This window comes from Cnephaeus nilssonii (assembly GCF_951640355.1).
Source record: "Cnephaeus nilssonii genome assembly, chromosome: 6".
Lineage (NCBI taxonomy): Eukaryota > Metazoa > Chordata > Mammalia > Chiroptera > Vespertilionidae > Cnephaeus > Cnephaeus nilssonii.
This window is the reverse complement of record NC_137077.1, coordinates 97,886,543-97,906,020: the sequence shown is the minus strand read 5'-3', so window position 1 is coordinate 97,906,020 and position 19,478 is coordinate 97,886,543. Positions and strand designations below refer to the sequence as shown.

At 42.1% G+C, this 19,478-nt stretch overlaps 1 protein-coding gene across 2 annotated transcripts in view; it reads left to right on the top strand.

Annotated features, from left to right (window-relative positions):
• Positions 1–19,478, top strand: part of UBL3 (ubiquitin like 3) — an 82,568-nt gene that overhangs the window by 47,264 nt on the left and 15,826 nt on the right. For both annotated transcript variants that reach the window (XM_079775644.1, XM_079775645.1), the window contains exon 2: positions 17,767–17,875. In XM_079775644.1, the coding sequence (XP_079631770.1) occupies positions 17,767–17,875 (109 nt within the window). The remainder of the gene's footprint in view (positions 1–17,766; positions 17,876–19,478) is intronic.

The following is a 19,478-nucleotide window of genomic DNA, read 5'->3' as shown; positions in this document are numbered from 1 at the left end:
TTTTTTAAATTAGATAGTATACACATTTATATATATAAAAAGCCAGTGACCGGAACGACCAGTGGCTATGATGCCCACTGCGACCAGCAAACCAGCCCAATCTGGGGTGGGGACAGCTGTCCAACCTCCCGGGGCCCCACCCTCTGGCCAGCCCTGCCCCCGATGGACCCGCCCCACCCCAATTGTCCCCCAGCCCCTCCCCCAGGCCGGCCCCACACTAATAGGGGGCAGGGCCAGCCGCCCAACCTCCTGCAGCCCCTCCTCACGGCCGGCCCTACCCCTAGTCAGCCCCCACCAGATGGGTCCCCAACACCCCGATCAGGGGCAGGGCCATCCGGCCAACCACCCATGGCCCCTCCCCCAGGCCGCTGGCCCCTCATCGGCCCCTCCACCCCATTCGGGGGCTGGGCTGGCCGGCCCACAGCCCCTCCCCATGGCCTGCCCCACCCCCGATCAGCCCCCACCAGCCCGATCAGCCTGTAGCCCCTCCCCCCAGCCAGCTCCACACCAATTGGGTGGGGCCCACTGGCCAATTGCCCGTGGCCCCTACCCCCAGCCGGCCTGGCCCTGATTGACCCCAATCGGGGCGGGCTGGCCGGCCAAGCCAACCTCCTGCCATCTCCTCCTCCTCTCCTTGTCAGGCCTGGCCCTGATCCGCCAATTGGGGCTGGGCTGGCCAGACCCCAAATTCGTGCACTGGGCCTCTAGTTAATAATAAACCTAAATCTAAGGGTCATTCAGGTTGTCTCACCCAAGGTAAAGGCACCTTTCATATCAAGTGGATCTTTGATTATTTTGAAAGTTTTAAAAATCCTATATAATAAAAATGTAATATGCAAATCAACCGAACAGCGGAATGACCAGGCGGTGGGGGCAGGGCCGGCGAGCAGGTGGCACCAGGCCAGCCAAGGCACGTGCCAGCAGACAGAGGGAGGAGACGGCAATGGGGGGGGGTGGGAGGCAGCAGTGACCAGCAGAGGTAAAGGGGCAATGGAGGGGGCGGACGGGGCCATGCTGGCTGGTGCATCCCCTGATTGGCCTCCCGGTCTCCTCCCGCAGAGGGAGGTCGCTGGTGGCAGCAGCAGCGGGGTGATGGGGGCAGCGCCGTCCCCTGATCGCCCGCCCGGTCACCTCCTGCAGAGGGAGGCCAGCAGCGGCAGCACTAGTGGCAGCAGCAGGGTGATGGGGGCGGCGCTGTCCCCTGATTGGCCCACCTGGTAGCCTCCCACAGAGGGATGCCAGACTGCAGCTTAGGCCCGCTCCCTGAGGGCCTAAGCCGTCAGTAGAACATCCCCCGAGGGCTTCCGGACTGTGAGAGGGCACAGACCAGGCTGAGAGACACCCCCGCTGAGTGCACAAATTTTTGTGCACTGGGCTTCTGGTTCTTTATTATAATTGTTGACTGCAAAGATAGGTGATTTGTATATACTTTTTTTTTTTTAATATATTTTATTGATTTTTTACAGAGAGGAAGGGGAGGGATAGAGAGCTAGAAACATCGATGAGAGAGAATCATCGACCAGCTGCCTCCTGCACACCCCCTACCAGGGATGTGCCCGCAGCCAATGTACATGCCCTTGGCCGGAATCGAACCTGGGACCTTTCAGTCCGCAGACCGACGCTCTATCCATTGAGCCAAACCGGTTTCGGCAGATTTGTATATACTTTTTGACAACTTTCTGGCAGATAATAATCAAGTGTCTTGTTTAGAGGAGAATAAGTGATCATTTAGGTTTGAGGGAGGCTTCTGAAGGACCTGCCTCTTTAAGTTATGGAGTCTTTGATATCTATCTAACAATAGGGTAATATGCAAATTGGTTGGGACACATCATGTAACGACCAATCAGCAGGCTGCGTGCGCAGCAGGGGCGAGTGGGCAGAGACTTGCAGCATCGGGGACGGGGACGGGGGAGACGGGGCCCAGCGGAGAGCGGCCTGTACTCCCCTCATGGTGGCGGCGGCTGTGAGTGCTCCCGATGGCCACTGCTGCTTGCCCAGAAGGACCACAGGTTCCTTCTGTCAGAGCTGCTCTGCCGGGAAACTTCTGCACTGGCAGCGAAGGCAGGTGAGCGAGGGAAAGCCCAGCAGCGAAGGCAGCTGAGGGAAAGTCCAAGCTCCAAGGTTCAGAGCTCCCGGCCCGGCCACGACCCATCTTGGCCTCTGGCACCGCAGGTGAGGGGTTCTGAGAAAGGCAGCTCCTTCCTGCGGCTCCTCAAACTCCCAGGCCATCTCCATCGCCCCGCAATGCCCCTCAGGTCAGGGTCAGGAATCAGTGGAGGCCTCCAGGTATCCAGGCAATCAATCAATGTAGGGAATTTCCTCTAGCGGCCGGACCCAGTGACCAGGGCCAGAGTTAGACCTGCACCCTCCCCTGCATCCAGGAGAACCCAGGAAGACGTGTCTATCCATCACCGGATGAGTGCACCCGATTGGTTAAGCACGGGGAAGCTCATGGCCAATGGCCACTGCCACTTGCCCAGGGCCGGCCCGGGGCTCCGGCAAGCTGCCGATGGCTGCTGCCACTGCGAGGGCCCGAGGCTCAGGCAATGAGAACTGGGCAAGGCTCAGGCAGGCCACAGTAGCTGCAGTGGCCGAGGCTCAGGCAGCCTCGTGGCCGGCAATGGCAGCAGCAGAGGCGTGATGGGGGTGTCGCCTTCCCCCGATCGCAGGGTTGCCTCCTGCAGAGGGAGGCCAGAGGCAACAGTAGCTAGGGGGTGATGGGGGCAGTGCCTTCCCCTGATCAGCTGGTCGCCTCCCACAGAAAGAGGCCAGACTGTGGCAGGGAGTGGGCTTAAGCTGTCAGTAGGACATCCCCTGAGGGCTCCTGGACTGTGAGAAGGGGCAGGCCGGGCTGAGGGACCCCTCCCCGAATATTGTGCACTGGGCTTCTAGTAACAGCTATAAAAATAAGTTCAGTCTGGCAGTTGTATTTGCAGGCAAGAATTCATCCTTGTCCTACCAGGGCCTCTCTAATCTTGAAGAAACTGTAGCAGCCAAGAAGGTCACCCTAAAAGTTTCATGTGAAAGTTTTCTTAAAATTGTTAGTGATGGTATGTTTTATTAGACAAATTTCTTTTACTTCCTGGAAGATTTTGAATTAAGTTTAAAAAGAATGCACAAATAAGCAACCTGTATATTTGGCAGTATATGTAGTTTTCATAGTTAAGACAGTTTGACTTCCTACAGCAGGAGTAGGGGACCTTTTTTCTGCCAAGGGCCATTTGGATATTTATAACATTATTCACAGGCCATACAGAATTATCAACCTACTAATTAGCCTACTGTATTTGGTCAGACATTTAATTCACCTCTAATGCCTTGACCAAATGACTTTTGTGGGCCTCATACAGCCTTTGGGCTGGACATTCCCCACCCCTGTCCTAGAGTAATATGACTGCCTTATAATTATAAGTTTTTAAAAACTTTCCATTATACAAAGTTTCAAACATTCATTAAAGTAGGAAAGATAGTCTAAAAGACCCCTATGTACCTATCACCGTGCTTTAAAAATCAATGGCCTATACTACTTATTTTTTTTTATATTCACCCGAGGACATGTTCATTGATTTGGAGAGAGAGAGAGAGAAACATCAATCAGTTGCTTTCAGCATGCATCTTGATAGGGCTAGGGATTGAACCCACAACCTAGGTATGTGCCCTGACCTGGAATCGAACCTTTGACCTTTTGATGTATGGGACAGTGCTCCAACCAACTGAACCACACCAGCCAGGCTATATCATTTTTAACTCTGTATCAGATGATTTTCTTATCTCCATTTCTTTTATCTCTTCTTCTGGAGAATTCTCTTGTTCTTTAATTTGTGGGTTGTTTCTTTGTCTCATTTTGGCTGTCTGTTTGGGTTTGTGACTATGTATTAGGTAGATCTGCTACACCTCTCAATTTCTAGTGCAGGACAGTGTGAAAAGCTTTTTCTGTCTAATCAGATCAGGCAAAAACTCAAAGCCTCCAGACACTGCCTCTGCCTACAGACTGATGGGATTCAGTCTTGAATTGCCCTCAAGCGATTGTCCACAGGTGTGGGGAGTTTTTTATTAGTTGGGTGGGGCAATTGCTTCTGCCTGGAGGCTATTATTCTCAGTCTCTTATTGAGCCTCAGAAACTCCCCACAGTGGTGCAGGGTGTTTTTCAATAGGGTGGGTCAACTGTCTTCCCCCTAGGTAAAGTCGCCTATATAGCTAATGCCTGTGTGAGAAAAATGTCCTTCACAGCATGAGGGAATGACTCAGCATAGGAAGCCAGGGTGTCTGCCTTCTGAGTTCTAACCCCTAAGTCCCTGATCCTGGCTTCTGCACACACACCTCCAGTCCACTCTGCCCTCCCTCTATCAGAGCACAAGATGGGTGACTCCTCAGGGAATTTTGTGCATTGGCTCTTTAAGAGGGTGCCTAAATTTCCATCCATCTCTCCCTGGCAGGCAGCAACCCCACTGCTTTTCACAGCCAGATGTTATGTGGGTATCCTTCTCAGTTGTGGTGCTCTCTGCTGGGGGGCCCAGCTTGGGGATTAGAACCTAGAGTTCTCAGTGGCAATCCCCCCCAGCTGAGATATCTCTCTGGAACTTCAGTTGCTGTTTGTGGGTGCCTGGACAACCCTTTCGAGCCTCCGCCTCTCCTGCCAATCTCTGTGGTCTCCACTTTCTATCCTCAGTTATCAGGGTTCTCTCCCGCAAGTCTTCCATTGATTATTTAGGAAGTTTTTCTGTATTTTAGTTGTAATTCCAATTTGGTCCTGGGAGTGTGTCAGAGCAGCATCCACTTACTCCACCACCATTTTTAATCTAATTATATCATTCTTATTACATCTAGTCACCACCATCCTTCCCCACCAATTGTTTTTAATAGAGTATTTTAAAACAAATATCCCAGATATCTTATAATATCCTCTTGAATTTTGTAGATATGAATCTCTAACAGATAACAATATCTATAATCATGACTTCATTATATGACAGTAATTCCTTGGTAACACTTAATCCCCAGTCCATATTCAAATTTCCCTGATTAATAGTTTGTTTGTTCAAATTGACATCTAAAAGGGGTTTGTACATTACATTTGATTGTCACTTATGTCAGCGGTCGCCAACCTTTTGGACCTCGCGGATCACCAGTGGTGAAAATGTCTTTTATTCTTGAGGTTCCCTCTCTCCTTATCCCCCTTTCTCTCTCCTATGCCATTGATTTGTTGGAAGAAAAGGACTTATATCCTGTAGAATATACTACATGTTAAATTTGGTTAAGTTTTGCTTTTTCATAGTGTCATTTTATTTTTTCCTCTATTCCCCAGTTTTCCTGCAAACTTAGAGACTCAATTAGATTCAGGTTCAGTGTAATTCCACTTCTTAAAAATTGCGATATAATTCACACACGATAAAATTTCACCCTTTCAAAGTATACAATTCAGTGGATGTTTAGAATACTCATAAAGTTTTACAAATATCTGCTTAAGGTTATGTATTGATTGGTTGATGAAAATGTTGTGACCACAGACTCACAACCTACCCTTGTATTTCCCCAAAAGATGTAATGGTCCAGTATTCTCTAGTTCAATCTTCACAGGACTGTGTAGAACGGAACCACTGTGAATAACAAGAATCAACCATACCTGAGGACTGGAATTGTTGGATTGTAGGATAAATTTATGTTTAACATTTTGAGGAGGGCTAAACTATTTTCCAGAGTGACTACACCCTTTAACATTCCCATCAGCAATATTTGAGAATTCCAATTTCACCACATCTTTGCCAACACTTGGTTGTCTTTTTAATATAGCAAACCTAGTGGGTTTATTTCTTTGATGATTAACTAATGATGTAAATCTTTTCATGCACGTATTGGTCAGTGTACTTTCAATTTAAAATATGTAATTGAGTTGATGTAGCTTGTGACAAGTTTATTTACATTATTGTAATAACATGTACGAGAATTTAAGGTTCAGTTTTTGTAAGTTTATTTTATTAGTTTTATAAGAATTCTTAAGTAATTGAAAAGATTTGCCATCAGGTGGTCTAAATAGCTAAAAGGTAAAAAGAGTCTATTCAATTATAATTGCAGTTTAAAATCTAAAGAATTAATGGAAAGCTACTCATAAGTGATACATTTTGACAGATTTGTAAATTGAATAAAAATTAAAGGTAACTTTAAAAGCTAGTACTAACTTTGAATTTGTAATTTTCATAAATCAAGTGTTAATTTAATAAACCAAAATGGAAGTAAACTTCTAAATATAATTTTCTGTGTACAAAAAACTATTTGTGGCACACAAAAGCAACCTCTGTGGGCTCAAAAGCAACTCACATTATTTTTTTTATTAGGATAGCTCTAATAATGCCTCCTCCTTTGCAATGGATCTTTATCATCAGTTCTCTTTTCTGTCTTTTCCATCTCCATCATAAAAATTAACCAGCAGAACGAAATTATTTTTGATGTCATTGAAAATAAAAACTTTAAAATTACTTATTTAAAAAAACAAAACTCCAACCACCACTACAACCACTCATAGACTTTTAAAAAGTTGTCCTCAGTATTGGTTTTACATCTCATCAGAAGCTCTGACTTGGTAGAGACTGTGGAGTTTTAGTTTAACTTGTGCGTGGACCAGTTTGCTTGGAGCAATATTGGACAAGTTATTTATTTAGTAGAAGTACAGTTTCAAGAATACCGGTATGATTCACAAGGAATTATACGTTGTTTTTACTTTTTATTTTAAAAAAATATTTATTGTTGACAGTATTACAAATGCCCCTCTTTGTTCCCCCCATTGTCCCTCTCCACCGGGTTCCTGCCCTGCCCCAGGCCTTCACCACCCTATTGTCTATGTCCATAGGTAATGCATATATGCATATAAGATCTTTGGATAATCTCTTCCTGTCCCCTCTCCCCCTTCCTTCTAAGATTTGTTAGTCTCTTCCATGTTTCTATGCCTCCGATTCTATATTATTCATCTGTTTATTTTGTTCATTAGATTTCTTGTTCATTTTTTTTTATTTTTAGATTCAATTGTTGATACATATGTATTTGCCATTTTATTGTCCATATTTTTTATCTCCTATTCTTCTTCCTCTTTCTTCGTCCTCTTCTTCACCTTCTTCTTCTCTTTCTCCTTCAACATTTAATGTAATACTGATTTGGTGGTGATGAGCTCCTTTAGCTTTTCCTTGTCTATGAAGCTCTTTATCTGCCCTTCAATTCTAAATAGCTTTGCTGGGTAGAGTAATCTTGGTTGTAGTTCCTTGCTCTTCATCATTTTGAATATTTCTCATCAATCCCTTCTGGCCTGCAAAGTTTCTGTTGAGAAATCAGCTTACAATCATATGGGTGCTCCCTTGTAGGTAACTAACTGCTTTTCTGTTGCTGCTTTTAAGATTCTCTCTAACTTTAACCTTTGGCATTTTATTTATGATGTGTATTGGTGTGGGCCTCTTTAGGTTCCACTTGTTTGGGATTCTCTGTGCTTCCTGGACTTGTAAGTCTATTTCTTTCACCAGGTAAGGGAAGTTTTCTGTCATTATTTATTCAAATAGGTTTTCAATATCTTGCTCTCTCTTTTCTCCTTCTGGCACCCCCATAAATGCTTGAAGTTGTCCCAGAGGCTCCTTAGACTATCTTCATTTTTCTTTTCCTTTTCGCTTCTGATTGGGTGTTTTTTGCTTCCTCGTATTCCAAATTGCTGATTTGATTCTCAGAATCCTCTACTCTACTTTTGAATCCCTGTAAATTGTTCTTTATTTCAGTTAGTGTATGCTTACTAGTAATTTCTGACTGGTCCTTTTTTGTGTCTTTGAAATTCTCACTAAGGTCCTTGAAAGTCTTACTAAGTCCCTTGAAACTCTCATTAAGTCCCTTGAAGCTCTCATTAAGATCCTTGAGCAAACTTAAAACCATTGTTTTGACATTATATCCAGTAGTTTGCTTACTTCCATTTCTTTCACTTGTGACATGTTTCTTTGTCTCCTCATTTTGGCTGCTTCCCAGTGTTTGTTTCTATACTTTAAGTAGAGTTGCTATGTCTCCTGGAATTGGTAGAGTGGCCTTGTGTAGTAGGTGTTTGGGTCCAGTGGCTCAGCCTCCCAGTCACCTGGGCTGTGTGCACAGTCTTGTTGTAGTTGATTGCTGTTGGTGTTGCTGGGAGGAATTGACCTCCAGGAAAATTAGCTATAAGGACCAGCTGTGACTATGATGGAACAGCTGCACACATGCTGTGTAGGAGACATCTCTATGGAGCAGGATTTGCTTCAGTGGAGCTGTGGTGCTCACTGAGTCTGACCATAGAGTGTGTAGCTTGTGGGTGTGTAGAGTTGTAATCTAGTATGGCCTGAAGCTGCCCACTGGGTACACTGGCTCTGGGGTTTCCTGGGAGATGCAAAGTCAGCCACTGCCTGGGGCCACCTGGCAGGAGCTACAGAGAGATCTGCAGATGGCTGCTACTTATATTGGGCTTGGAAGTGCCCAGGGAGGCTCAGCTGTGAAAAAAGGCTGGCTGATGCTAGTGCCAGGTCTTGGGCCTTTTATTGATAGGTTTGGGGCCTGCTGATGCCAGCTGCTGCTTGTTTGAGAGATTTTAGCAAAGTTTTAAGGCTGAGCCTGGACAGGCCATTCATATGTGAAAGCCACTGCAAACAACTTGGGTGAGTCTGCAAATTGGATGGGGCAGGGTCTCAGGGAATCACCTGGGCATAGGGAACAGTGTGGGCAAGGTGATGGAAACTCAGATATGGCTGCCAGTAATCTCTGTGATGGGGAATGTCCCAGCACAGGAACAGTGACCCCTATGAGCACCCTTGTCTGGGAGAGAGCCATCTGGAAGTTCCTCCCAGGATGCCAGACAATCCATTTCCTCTCCATATGTTCCTGGTTACCCTCAAGCTGTTAACCCCAGTGCTGGAGCTCAGAGAAAGCAGACTGTGTAAGTTTGTGTGCCAGCCCTTGAAGAGGAACTGACTGGGATACCAGCAGCCTCCATGTCACTCAGCCACAATCCCTGATGGTTTTTACAACCCAAAATTATGGGACTTCTCTTTCCAGCTCTGGAACCCTGGGAGTGGGATCTGGTATGCGGCTGAGACCCCTTGCTCCTCACAGGAGGCCTCTGCAGAGACAATCTCCCTCCTGATTAAAAACAATGCCACACGTGGGTGTCAGACCAGCCTGTTACACATCTCCACCCCTCCTACCTGTTTCGATGTACTTTCTTCTTTACTTCTCTAGTTGTAGGACTTCCATTCAGCCAGATTTCAGCTAGTTCTGAATGTTGGTTGTTCTGTATTTCAGTTGTAATTTTGATGTGGTTGTGGGAAGCAGCAAGTACTGGTGTTTACCTATGCTACTATCTTTGTTCTCTGCATATTGTTTTTAAGCAGAAATGATTACTCTAAAGTTAAGCTGCAAGTCACGGGAGAAGAAGGTATTGTCCCTAATTTGTGGGTTCATGTAGTGTGATCACAGCCCTATGTTTTCTGCTGCTCCACAGTTGTTCTGTTCACTTACACCTTGGTGAAGAGCTAGATTTTTATTTCACACTTGTGCTTCCATAAAAAGTGATTAAGGTATCCAGGATTATTGACCTAAATTGTCTGCAAGTTATGGGGTCAACAAATAGTTCACACTTCACACCTTCAAGGATTTTTCTTTTTTTCCCCCTCTTACTTAGAGACTATGTTTCTTCATTTCTTTCACTTTAATTTGAATCATTATTGAGCTTTCTTCTCTTTTTTCTCCAGTCCTTCACCCATCCCTATTCTTTTCTTCACAGAAAAACTAGTCTAAAAATAGGCCCATTCACAAAAGTGAATCCTTGTGATTTGGACCCATGTTAGTAGCTTCTTTGAATCTTTGTTTCTTGGGGCAAGATGGTGCTACCATGGTTAGTATTGCCAAGATCAGTGGCGGAGGAAAATTGACAGAAAATGAACAGATGAAAATGTCAAGCTATAACTTTGCCCCAGTAAATATAACATACAAGACAATATTAAAAACTGAAATCAAAATTTAATTCAAGCCCTGGCCCGCGTTTCTCAGTGATTAGAGCTAGTCTGCCTGTGCACCGAAGGATCGCAGGTTCGATTCTGGTCATTGACACATACCTGGGTTGCAGGTTTGATCTCCGGCCCCCATTGAGGCACGTATGGGAAGCAGCCAGTTGATGTGTCTCTCTCACATCGATGTTTCTCTCTTTTTTCCCCCTCCCATCTTTCTAAAAAATCAATGGAAAAATATTCTTGGGTGAGGATTAACAATAACAAAAAAGTTAATTCATTATATTTCTGGAGTGATTGGAAGTCATGGCAATATTTGCCCTTGCAGTTAACTTCCTGACCAAGATTTTTGTTTTGTGTTATTTTTCGTTTGTTTTAAGCCAGACAACTCATATTTTTTTTTATTTAGGAAACATATATTTTGGAGACAAATGGGGAAGTCTATATGCTTCAGCTTATCCGGGGTCTCTGACTATATAGACGGATCCTGAAGTAAATTCTATCTATATCATAAAAGGCCTGTGGTCGTGAAGCCACCATGGCGTCATGACCAAATACCGGACTCACCAGGACGTGCATTGATGGGTCCTGTGGAGGCCGCAGCGGGCGGTACTTCTGGAGCATCGTGGGGCACCAGCAGCATCTGAGGAGCATCGGGGGCCGCCAGGAGCGACCCCGGAGTGTGCGAGGTTTCGTGGTGCTGCAGCATGGCCCTGATGGAAGGTTAGGCCTAGGGGACCCTACATGCACAAGATTTAATCGTGCGCTTTGCCTCTAGTATATACATATGTGAGCAATTCCTGAAATAACAATGACTAAGTGAAGAAATGAAACCCTTAGTCTTCAGGAGAACCTTAACCCTTTGCACTCGCTTGCTTTTTTCTCGAGCTGCTACCGATGCTAACCGTGTCGAGTCACACTCGACACCCGAGTGCAAAAGGTTTAAAGTATGAGATGAGTCATTTGAAGTAAAACCATGATGTACTTTAAAAAATTTGGATTCTCCGTATAAACTACCAAAAACTTTGTAATAGTCCTAGTCAATTGAACAGTGGTTAAAAAGCACAGACCTTGGACCCAGGGTTGGTTGGAGACCCTGCTCAGCTACTTCTTAGCTGTTGGCCCTTGGACCAGTATTTAGTCTCTATTATAGTTTCCTCCTCTGTAAACATGGATGTAATAATAGCAATTTTCCTGTCGGTTGCTGTGAGGATTAAATGAGGCAATGTATGTAAAATAGCTAAAAGAGAACCTGGGTGTTTGTGATTATTAATAATGTTACTATTTTTCACTGCATATTAGGTATACTTTAGTTATGTTATGAGGTTAAATAGATTTAGGAATTCCCTGGGAAACTAACTGCCATAAATAGCCTTTTTCTATCGAAATGTAATCCAGGTTACAAACAATGGATTTACAAATGTGAAGCCTTGGGACATAAAAGCTTACTAGTATACATTAAAATTGGTTAGAGTCCAAAGTATTCAGTATTTGCTATATTAAAGCCATTAATCATAGAGTTGTTCCTGGAAGGCATTAAGTTCTGTGCACATAAAAGCTTATAAAAATTATCAAAACCATTAACTTTATTCATGAGTGAATAGTATGAATACTGGAATATGAAATTAATGTTTCAAGTCTTACCACTTAAGAGTGCCAAGAAAAGACTATATTGGCTCCAATAGACAATAATCATAACAGTAACTTTGGGTAGAATTCTGCCTTTGTTTTTTTGCTACCTGGATGCAATTAGTTCTTCCCCACAACCGCTGCAAAAAAACATAATCAGATGCATAGCCAATTTCATGATCTCAGAAGCACATATGGGAAGTTTACCTGCTGGTTTCTATTGCTTTGGTAGGTCTTGAATATTAAAGCATTCACATAGTAGGTCCATGATAAGTGCCTGGTAAACGTTTGTTGCATGGATGAGTTATAGTGCACAGGATTGATTAGAACAAGATGCATGAGGGAAGGGTGCAGAATGCCCAAGAAAAACCAATTAATGGTTTACTTAACGAGTGATAAGGGTCTAAACTAGGATATTGACAGATGAATGTGGTTGTGGGGACAATAGATACAGAAGGAAAAACATTAACAAAACCTGCTAACTGTGTGGCTATGGAAAAATAGTTGTGATCAAAATACCATTTAAAATCATATCACTAGTAGCCTCACTTGTTGAAGAATCTATGTTCTTCATTATCTTCTACTAATTTCTAGAATCATTATTGATTCTCTAAATTAAATTAACGTATACCTGGGTTTCCACCTGAAAAAGAATAAACTAGGCCACAAAAGGTCAGCATACACATTGGTATGTCCATGTGCGTGTATGTATAGAGCTATTACATATTCCCTTACCATTGTTGAGTTGCTTTTGAAGAAACTGGGGAAAAATAATTTTACTATATTCCTTAAGAAAGCATTTTATGCTGTAGTCATACTTTCTGAAAATAAAAATCTAATTATTTTAATGAGAGGTCCAGAAACTCATACCTTTGTCTGACTTTTATATCTGTTTTATGGTGTTAGTTATTCTGAATTATTATTGATATAACAGCAATTTTTTAAATTCCTCACATATTGTTGCAGTTGTGTTAATAGACACAAATGTAGGCTATTTCATTGATTAAAAATTAGCACATTGTTCAGAATATAGTCCAAATCAAAGGATTGTCATACATAACTGACCTGAATAAATTTACTTGGATTTCGAACTGTTTTCTGGTTTCTTTATAACTTGAGATAATTTTTCTTTAATTCAAAAGCTAAGTCTAAATATGCAAAGTATAATGTGGTATTTTCTAATTCAGTGTGGCGGTTCTTTATTTCCTGAATTCTCTTGTGATGATGCATTCTTCTCTTTTCATGTCCATGTCTTTAGATAATTGTCTAATCTGCTCATAACAATCTTTCCGGTTTATAAATATTCCTTCTTTTTGCTGTTTGTTAGTCATTTACTTTTTCCCAGGAGTTCATCTGTTTTTCTGCTTAACGATTTCTTTGTCAAGTTTTTACTTTTAGTTTTAATTTATACTTTACTACTCTGTGGTTCTCTTTATTTCTGATCTTTGAAACCATATCTTTTGCTTTCTGTATTATAATACTAAATGTTTTTGTGTTTATGGATTTATATTCTGTAACCACTTTTTATGAGCATTCAGCGTTTTCTTAAAAGAATAGCACCAGTGATTATATTAATTAACATTCTTAGATAAGATGGTATGTGCTGCATAGTTGCAGGATTTTATGCTATCTTTTACTGGTAATTGTGTTTAATATTACATACTGATCCTGATACATTTGTTACATTTGCCCATCTTATTCCTGCTTGTACAGAGCTCTGCCTCTGAATAATTTGTCATGCTGATCCTAAGTAAGCTGATAAATTATTTATTAGGATTAAAAATTTTAATAAACAATAATTAATATAACACAATTGCATTCAAGTATGAATTCATGAGTATTCAAGAGATATTAACTTATAAATGAGAACCTCAATCTTAAGAACACATGAGGTCATAGCTGTCTGGGACACCACTAAAGACAGTCTCCCTAGTCACAGGTTGATGCAGATTGCCTGTGCAAGCTGAACAGGACTGCAGAGCACAGGCAGCCTAAACAATTGTTTTCTTCATAGTCAGACAGAGTGTATTCTTCTTAACTAGGAGAGCTTGCTATCACTTTTGAACAATGAGTGGACTGACAAGAGTATGGTAAAGAATAGGAAGATTTTTCTTAGTGGCTTTTTTTTTCTTTTCCTTCTTCGGGTCAGCTGATTTTCATTATTATCCTGTGGTCTGTTTCAGTGCCTGTATTCCATGATAGTTGTGTGTGGGAAATAATGTGTCATCACCCACTTTGTATAACAGTAAAACATGTTACAGTGTATTTTATCATGGTAATTGTTGGTAGATTCACTTCCTCGTTGTAAAGTATCCTATTACCTTTACATTATTGAAATATTTTAGGAATGTTGGCTACAGTCTGAAATATTCTGGTACATTATTCATTCATCTTCCAATATGTTAAATACCTGCTATTTTTCAAGCATGGGTAACTATATACGTTAACTATATGAATTAATTTAAAATGTATACTGGTATTTTTTTTTTTTTATCTAAAAGCAGGATTTAATTAGGAAACAAAACTCAGCCAAAGGCACGTCATTTCCAAAACCAGTCTATAGCCACACATGCAAGAGACTGTGCTGTTTGATATAAGTTATCAATTTCTGAAAGAAGAGAACTATTAAGGAGTCTTAAGATTGATTTTCCACCATCAAGGAGCATTATTTAATTGCACAGTTAAGAAACATACGTAAACTGTCTGTTGATTCAATAAAATGTTATAATATGTGTAGAATGGCCTTATAATTTATTGTCTAGATTGAAATACTTTTGAGGGCCCTGTTCATAATAGTGAGAAAGCAAATATAAATCAGAAATGTCCCAGGCAAACATTGACACATAGGGTCTCCCTGATCCTCACTTGTGATTGGATAGGAACTCTGAGGGAGGAATGAGCAGTGTAGGCCAGAGTGGTCACATAGGCTTCAAAGAAGGCATTAGAACTTCAGTGAGGAAAATCATTCTTGTGATTCTTGCCAGGATGTAAATATATTCATTTATAATGAATATATCAATTTGGATGGTTTAGAAATTTGGATAGGGAAATACTAGTAGTTGGATTGGGCTGAGAAGTTTGGGTTATGAACTACGTGATCTTCAGAAGTTACTTAAACTTAGTGTCCCAGTTTGCCATCAACAACATGGAGATAGCAGTACCTATCTCATAAGGTTGTACAATTAACTATGTCCTCCTAGAAAGTACTGTGTTAACTACCTGTGGCACACTGACAGAATTTTAAACCGTTGAAAGTGTTTGGCAATGTGCAGAATGGATTGGGATGAGAGAGGCAGTAGAGGGGATTTTAAAGAATTTAGTAAGTGATGAAGAGGAGATGAGAAAAGGGGGCTGAGTAAATTATGACTCTGAGCTTCCAAGCCTGCATGACTGGGAAACCAGGAGAATTTAGCAAAAATAGTAAGTCAGGAGGGTTACCTATTATTTAGGAAGAAAAAGTTCAAATTCAAACATACCAATTTTGAGGGGAGAACAGGCTATCCAGTTAGAAATGGTCAGCTGGCAATTGGAGGAATGAAAGTGGTGCTCATTAAGAATGAGTTTGGGAATGTTCCAAATAGGTAACAGCTGAAGCTTTGGGCATAGATGATGAGCTCTCTCAAGGATAGACTGTAGGGGAAAGAAACAATTGATGAGGGAAACTTGGAAGCCCATATTTGTAGTACAAGAGGAAAAAAACAACTAAAAGAGAGAATCAAAGAAACAGGTATAGTATTTCCCAGAGTATGTTTTACCAAACACTAGATCTATAGTGTGGTAACAAGGCATATCTATACTAATAGAAGAGTAATATGCTAATTAGACTGGGAGACCCTCTGGACAAAGCCATTGTGGCGGGGCCGAGGCAGAGGCAGTTGGGGGCAAGCAGGCCAGCAGGGGGGGCAGTTGGGGGCGAGCAGGCTGGCAAGGGGGGCAGTTGGGGGCGAGTAGACCGATGGTGGCGGGGGGGGGGGGTTGGGGGCAATCAGTCCGGCAGGGGCGGGCAGTTAGGGGTGATCAGGCCGGAAGGGGGGCAGTTGGGGTTGATCAGGCTGGCAGGCAAAGTGGTTAGGGGCAATCAGGCAGGCAGGTAGGTGAGCGGTTAGGAGCCAGCAGTCCTGGATTGCTAGAGGGAGGTCCGACTGCCGGCAGTCGGACTTCCCCTGAGGGGTCCCAGATTGGAGAGGGTGCAGGCTGGGCTGAGGGACACCCCCCCCTTGTGTGAATTTTGTGCACCAGGCCACTAGCAGGAAAGAAAATTGGTTCTGTGGTTAAATTCTACAACTCTGTTAAATTAGTTCATTGCAAGAATTACCTGGCTTTTAGTATGTTAACATGCACAGCAAATCTCCAAGAAGGAAATATATGAAGTAATGGTTTGCAGATGTATTCGTTTGCTGAACCCTCTTCTCCCCCAGAATACTTCATAGAGGCTAGTGCTCCATAAAACACACTTAGGGAATTATAGAAACCTAACAAGGAAAGATTTTCAAGAAGGAAGGAATTAAACTTGTCAAATGTTGTAGAGAGATTAAGGAAGATGAGAAATGAGAAGAAGCTATTAGATTTTTTTTTTATTAAGTTATCATACATGGCCTTTAAGAATACAGTTCATTAGGATGGAGTGTGCCATGCCAACACAGCCAAGGGTTCGGTGAGCCTGAGAGAGGGCGGTGAAGGATTGAAGAAAAGACAGACAAAGAGAATAAGCTAGGTCTACGTGGATCTCCCATGCCTGGCTAAGACCACAGAGAGAGATCCAGCCAGCAAGCTGATGCTTTATTTTACAGTCAGAGGTAAACAAGGTAGTGGTCAACAATAGTTACAATGTTCTTGTGAATTTCACTTGTTTTGGCAGCACTTGCTGCACCTCCCATAGCCCATTAGCTACCCAGGAAGGATCTAGGGGGCGTCATAAGGTCAAGCTTAATTATGCTAAGAGGGCTGTGCCCTCTAAGCTGGGACTTGTTTGTGGCTTTGCCAACAGGTCAGTCCTAGGTTTAACCCTATAGCCGCTCCCTACAATGGAGGACCCAGTGCACTCTCCCTTCCTCCTTTCCTCACTCCCAAGCTCTAAGGGCCCTTCTTTTACATCTATGGCGTGTTTCCTAAGCCTATTTATTCTAGGAATTACTTTTTCTACCTCTGTGATTTACCAAATAAATGTTCTCTTATAGTTCGGGGAAAAAATACAGTTCAGTAGTGTGGCTCCAATAGACACTGGTTTATAGGGAATTAAGGATAAGAGTTATTCATGAGGAAATGAAGGCAGTAGGTTTACATCATTCCATTTCTATTAATTCAAATATAAAGTGTGATTGATAGGAACAAATTGGTCATTACTGAATATTTTTGTGTCCTATGTATATTTTATTATATGTAATAAAATTGTTATTTTTATAAATAATATGGCCTTTTGTTTAATGCTAATCCTATCTAATAAAAGAGTAATATGCAAATTGACCATCACTCCAACACACAAGATGGCTGCCCCCATGTGGTCAAAGATGGCCACCCCCATGTGGACACAAGATGGCCAGCAGGGGAGGGCAGTTGGGAGGGACCAGGCCTGCAGGGGAGGACAGTTGGGAGTGACCAGGCCTGCAGGGGAGGACAGTTGGGGGTGACCAGGCCTGCAGGGGAGGACAGTTGGGGGCAATCAGGCTGGCAGGGGAGCAGTTAGGCATCAATCAGGCTGTCAGGGGAGTGGTTAGGGGGTGATCAGGCTGGCAGGCAGAAGCGGTTAGGGGCAACCATGAAGGCAGGCAGGCAAGCAGTTGGGAGCTAGCATTCCTGGATTGTGAGAGGGATGTCCGGCTGCCCGTTTAGGCCGGATCCTACTGGGATCGGTCCTAAACGAGCAGCCGGATATCCCTAGAGGGGTCCCAGATTGGATAGGGTGCAGGCTGGGTTGAGGGACACCTTTCTCCCCCACCCCCCCGTGCATGAATTTCGTGCACCGGGCCTCTAGTATATAAATAATTATATATCAAATTCCCATGCTCTAAAAAAATGTTTGCAGATCTTAAGTTAAATAAAAATGAGAAATTTATAATAATTTAGAATGTGATTGAAATAAAAAAAAACTGAGTTATTACTTTAAAATGTCAAGGTTTATATTAAGAGCATCATTGTCTTCTTTCAGATCAATCTGCGCCTCATCTTGGTAAGCGGGAAGACAAAAGAGTTCCTGTTTTCTCCAAATGACTCTGCTTCTGACATTGCCAAGCATGTGTATGACAACTGGCCAATGGGTGAGTGGTGCTTTTCCTACTGAGATTGAATACTGTTACTTCTCCATGCCCTTATTCCACAAACATTCTGAAAAAGTTTTAAATATGTAAGAGATAAAAGAACAAACTAATTGAGAGTATAAAGGTCAAAGGTAAAAGGGACCACCTTCCCTATTTTGCTCTTCAGCTACCTCTCTGCAAAATGGTAAAGGAGTCATAATGCCAAGTCCCTGTTTTTTACTTAGAACTGCTTGATGTAAATGAAAACTGTTTTTAAAAGTAAAACACAATGTAGCAAACATACACTTTCATTTATACTGAGACACAACGTAAAGGGAAAGAAAAACTACCTTAACAGATTATAATACATTCTCTTTGGTCTGTTCTATACATAGCCTATTTAAAATTGAGTTTAACACAAAGTTAATTTCTAATTCATGTCACTTTATATGTTTTCTGAACTACTTACAAGGTCAAGAAGGTATTAAGTCCATTTGTGCTTTACATATTTAAGCTAGTATCCATGACACCAAAATTGGGGGGTGGCATTCCTTCCTTTCTCTGGTTTTCTGTGTAATAAGACTCCATCTTGCCTTCCTAATGTGAGTCTTTAGCTTATGTTCTTCCTTTGCACTTTCCCCATGTTCTCTTGATCCTTTTATGGCATGTACCATAATGATATTACTGTTTCAGCTGATTTCACTTAATTTTACTAGCCAAAGCAATTTGGACTTTTAAAGGACAAGACCTGTTTCAACAAAGAGCAAAGTATATACAAATGACTAAATTATATCAGTGTCTCTCAACCTTAAATAATATATGGAATTCCTGTAGAGGAAGAAAATCCTTATAGATTCCTTAATGCTGACTTAAATTATTTTTATCACAGTGTTTATTTTTAAAGATAGAAACATGAAACTCAGTTAAAACTCTTTATCCTTATTAACTGATATACTTAACTAAAATAGATCCACAAGGAAAATGCAAACATAACTCTAAAACCAATAATATTCAAATTAACAACATTATTGTGCCCTATGATGTATTTTTACTAAAACCAACTTAAGGCTTACACTGTAAGTATGGTACTGTTGAGTTGGCGTGCATGTGTTCTTGCTTGGGGAATGAGGACCCAGTCACCACAAAACCTTCATTCACACAGTGTACCAAATTGTCATTCAGCCTTCACTCAACAACAATTGATTGATTATGTATTAAGTCAACCTCTGTTCTTTCGTTGTTAGCCCCTTGGCAATTAAAGTTAAGTCCTACTTGGCACCAGTTCAATCATGAACTTAAACACATACATGGCTTTAAAATCCCAAGGCTGTATACTTGGTTATAAAGTGATTATTTGAATTATATAGAATATTTCTTCCAGATTATCATTAAAATGAAAACACAATTTAAAAATTCTTGAAGAGGACTTTCAGACCCTAAGAATATGTCTTTGTGGATTCATAGATCTGAGTTTAAGAAACACTGAGAGACAGATACTTTCAAATAACTAGATCTTTCTTCCCATTGGTAACCAAGGGTCAAGTCAGTGTTAGTTCTGAAGCAGGGAGCTACTGAAGCTAAAGGTTATAGGTAAGAAGGAATTTCAGAAAAGATGAAGTGGCTA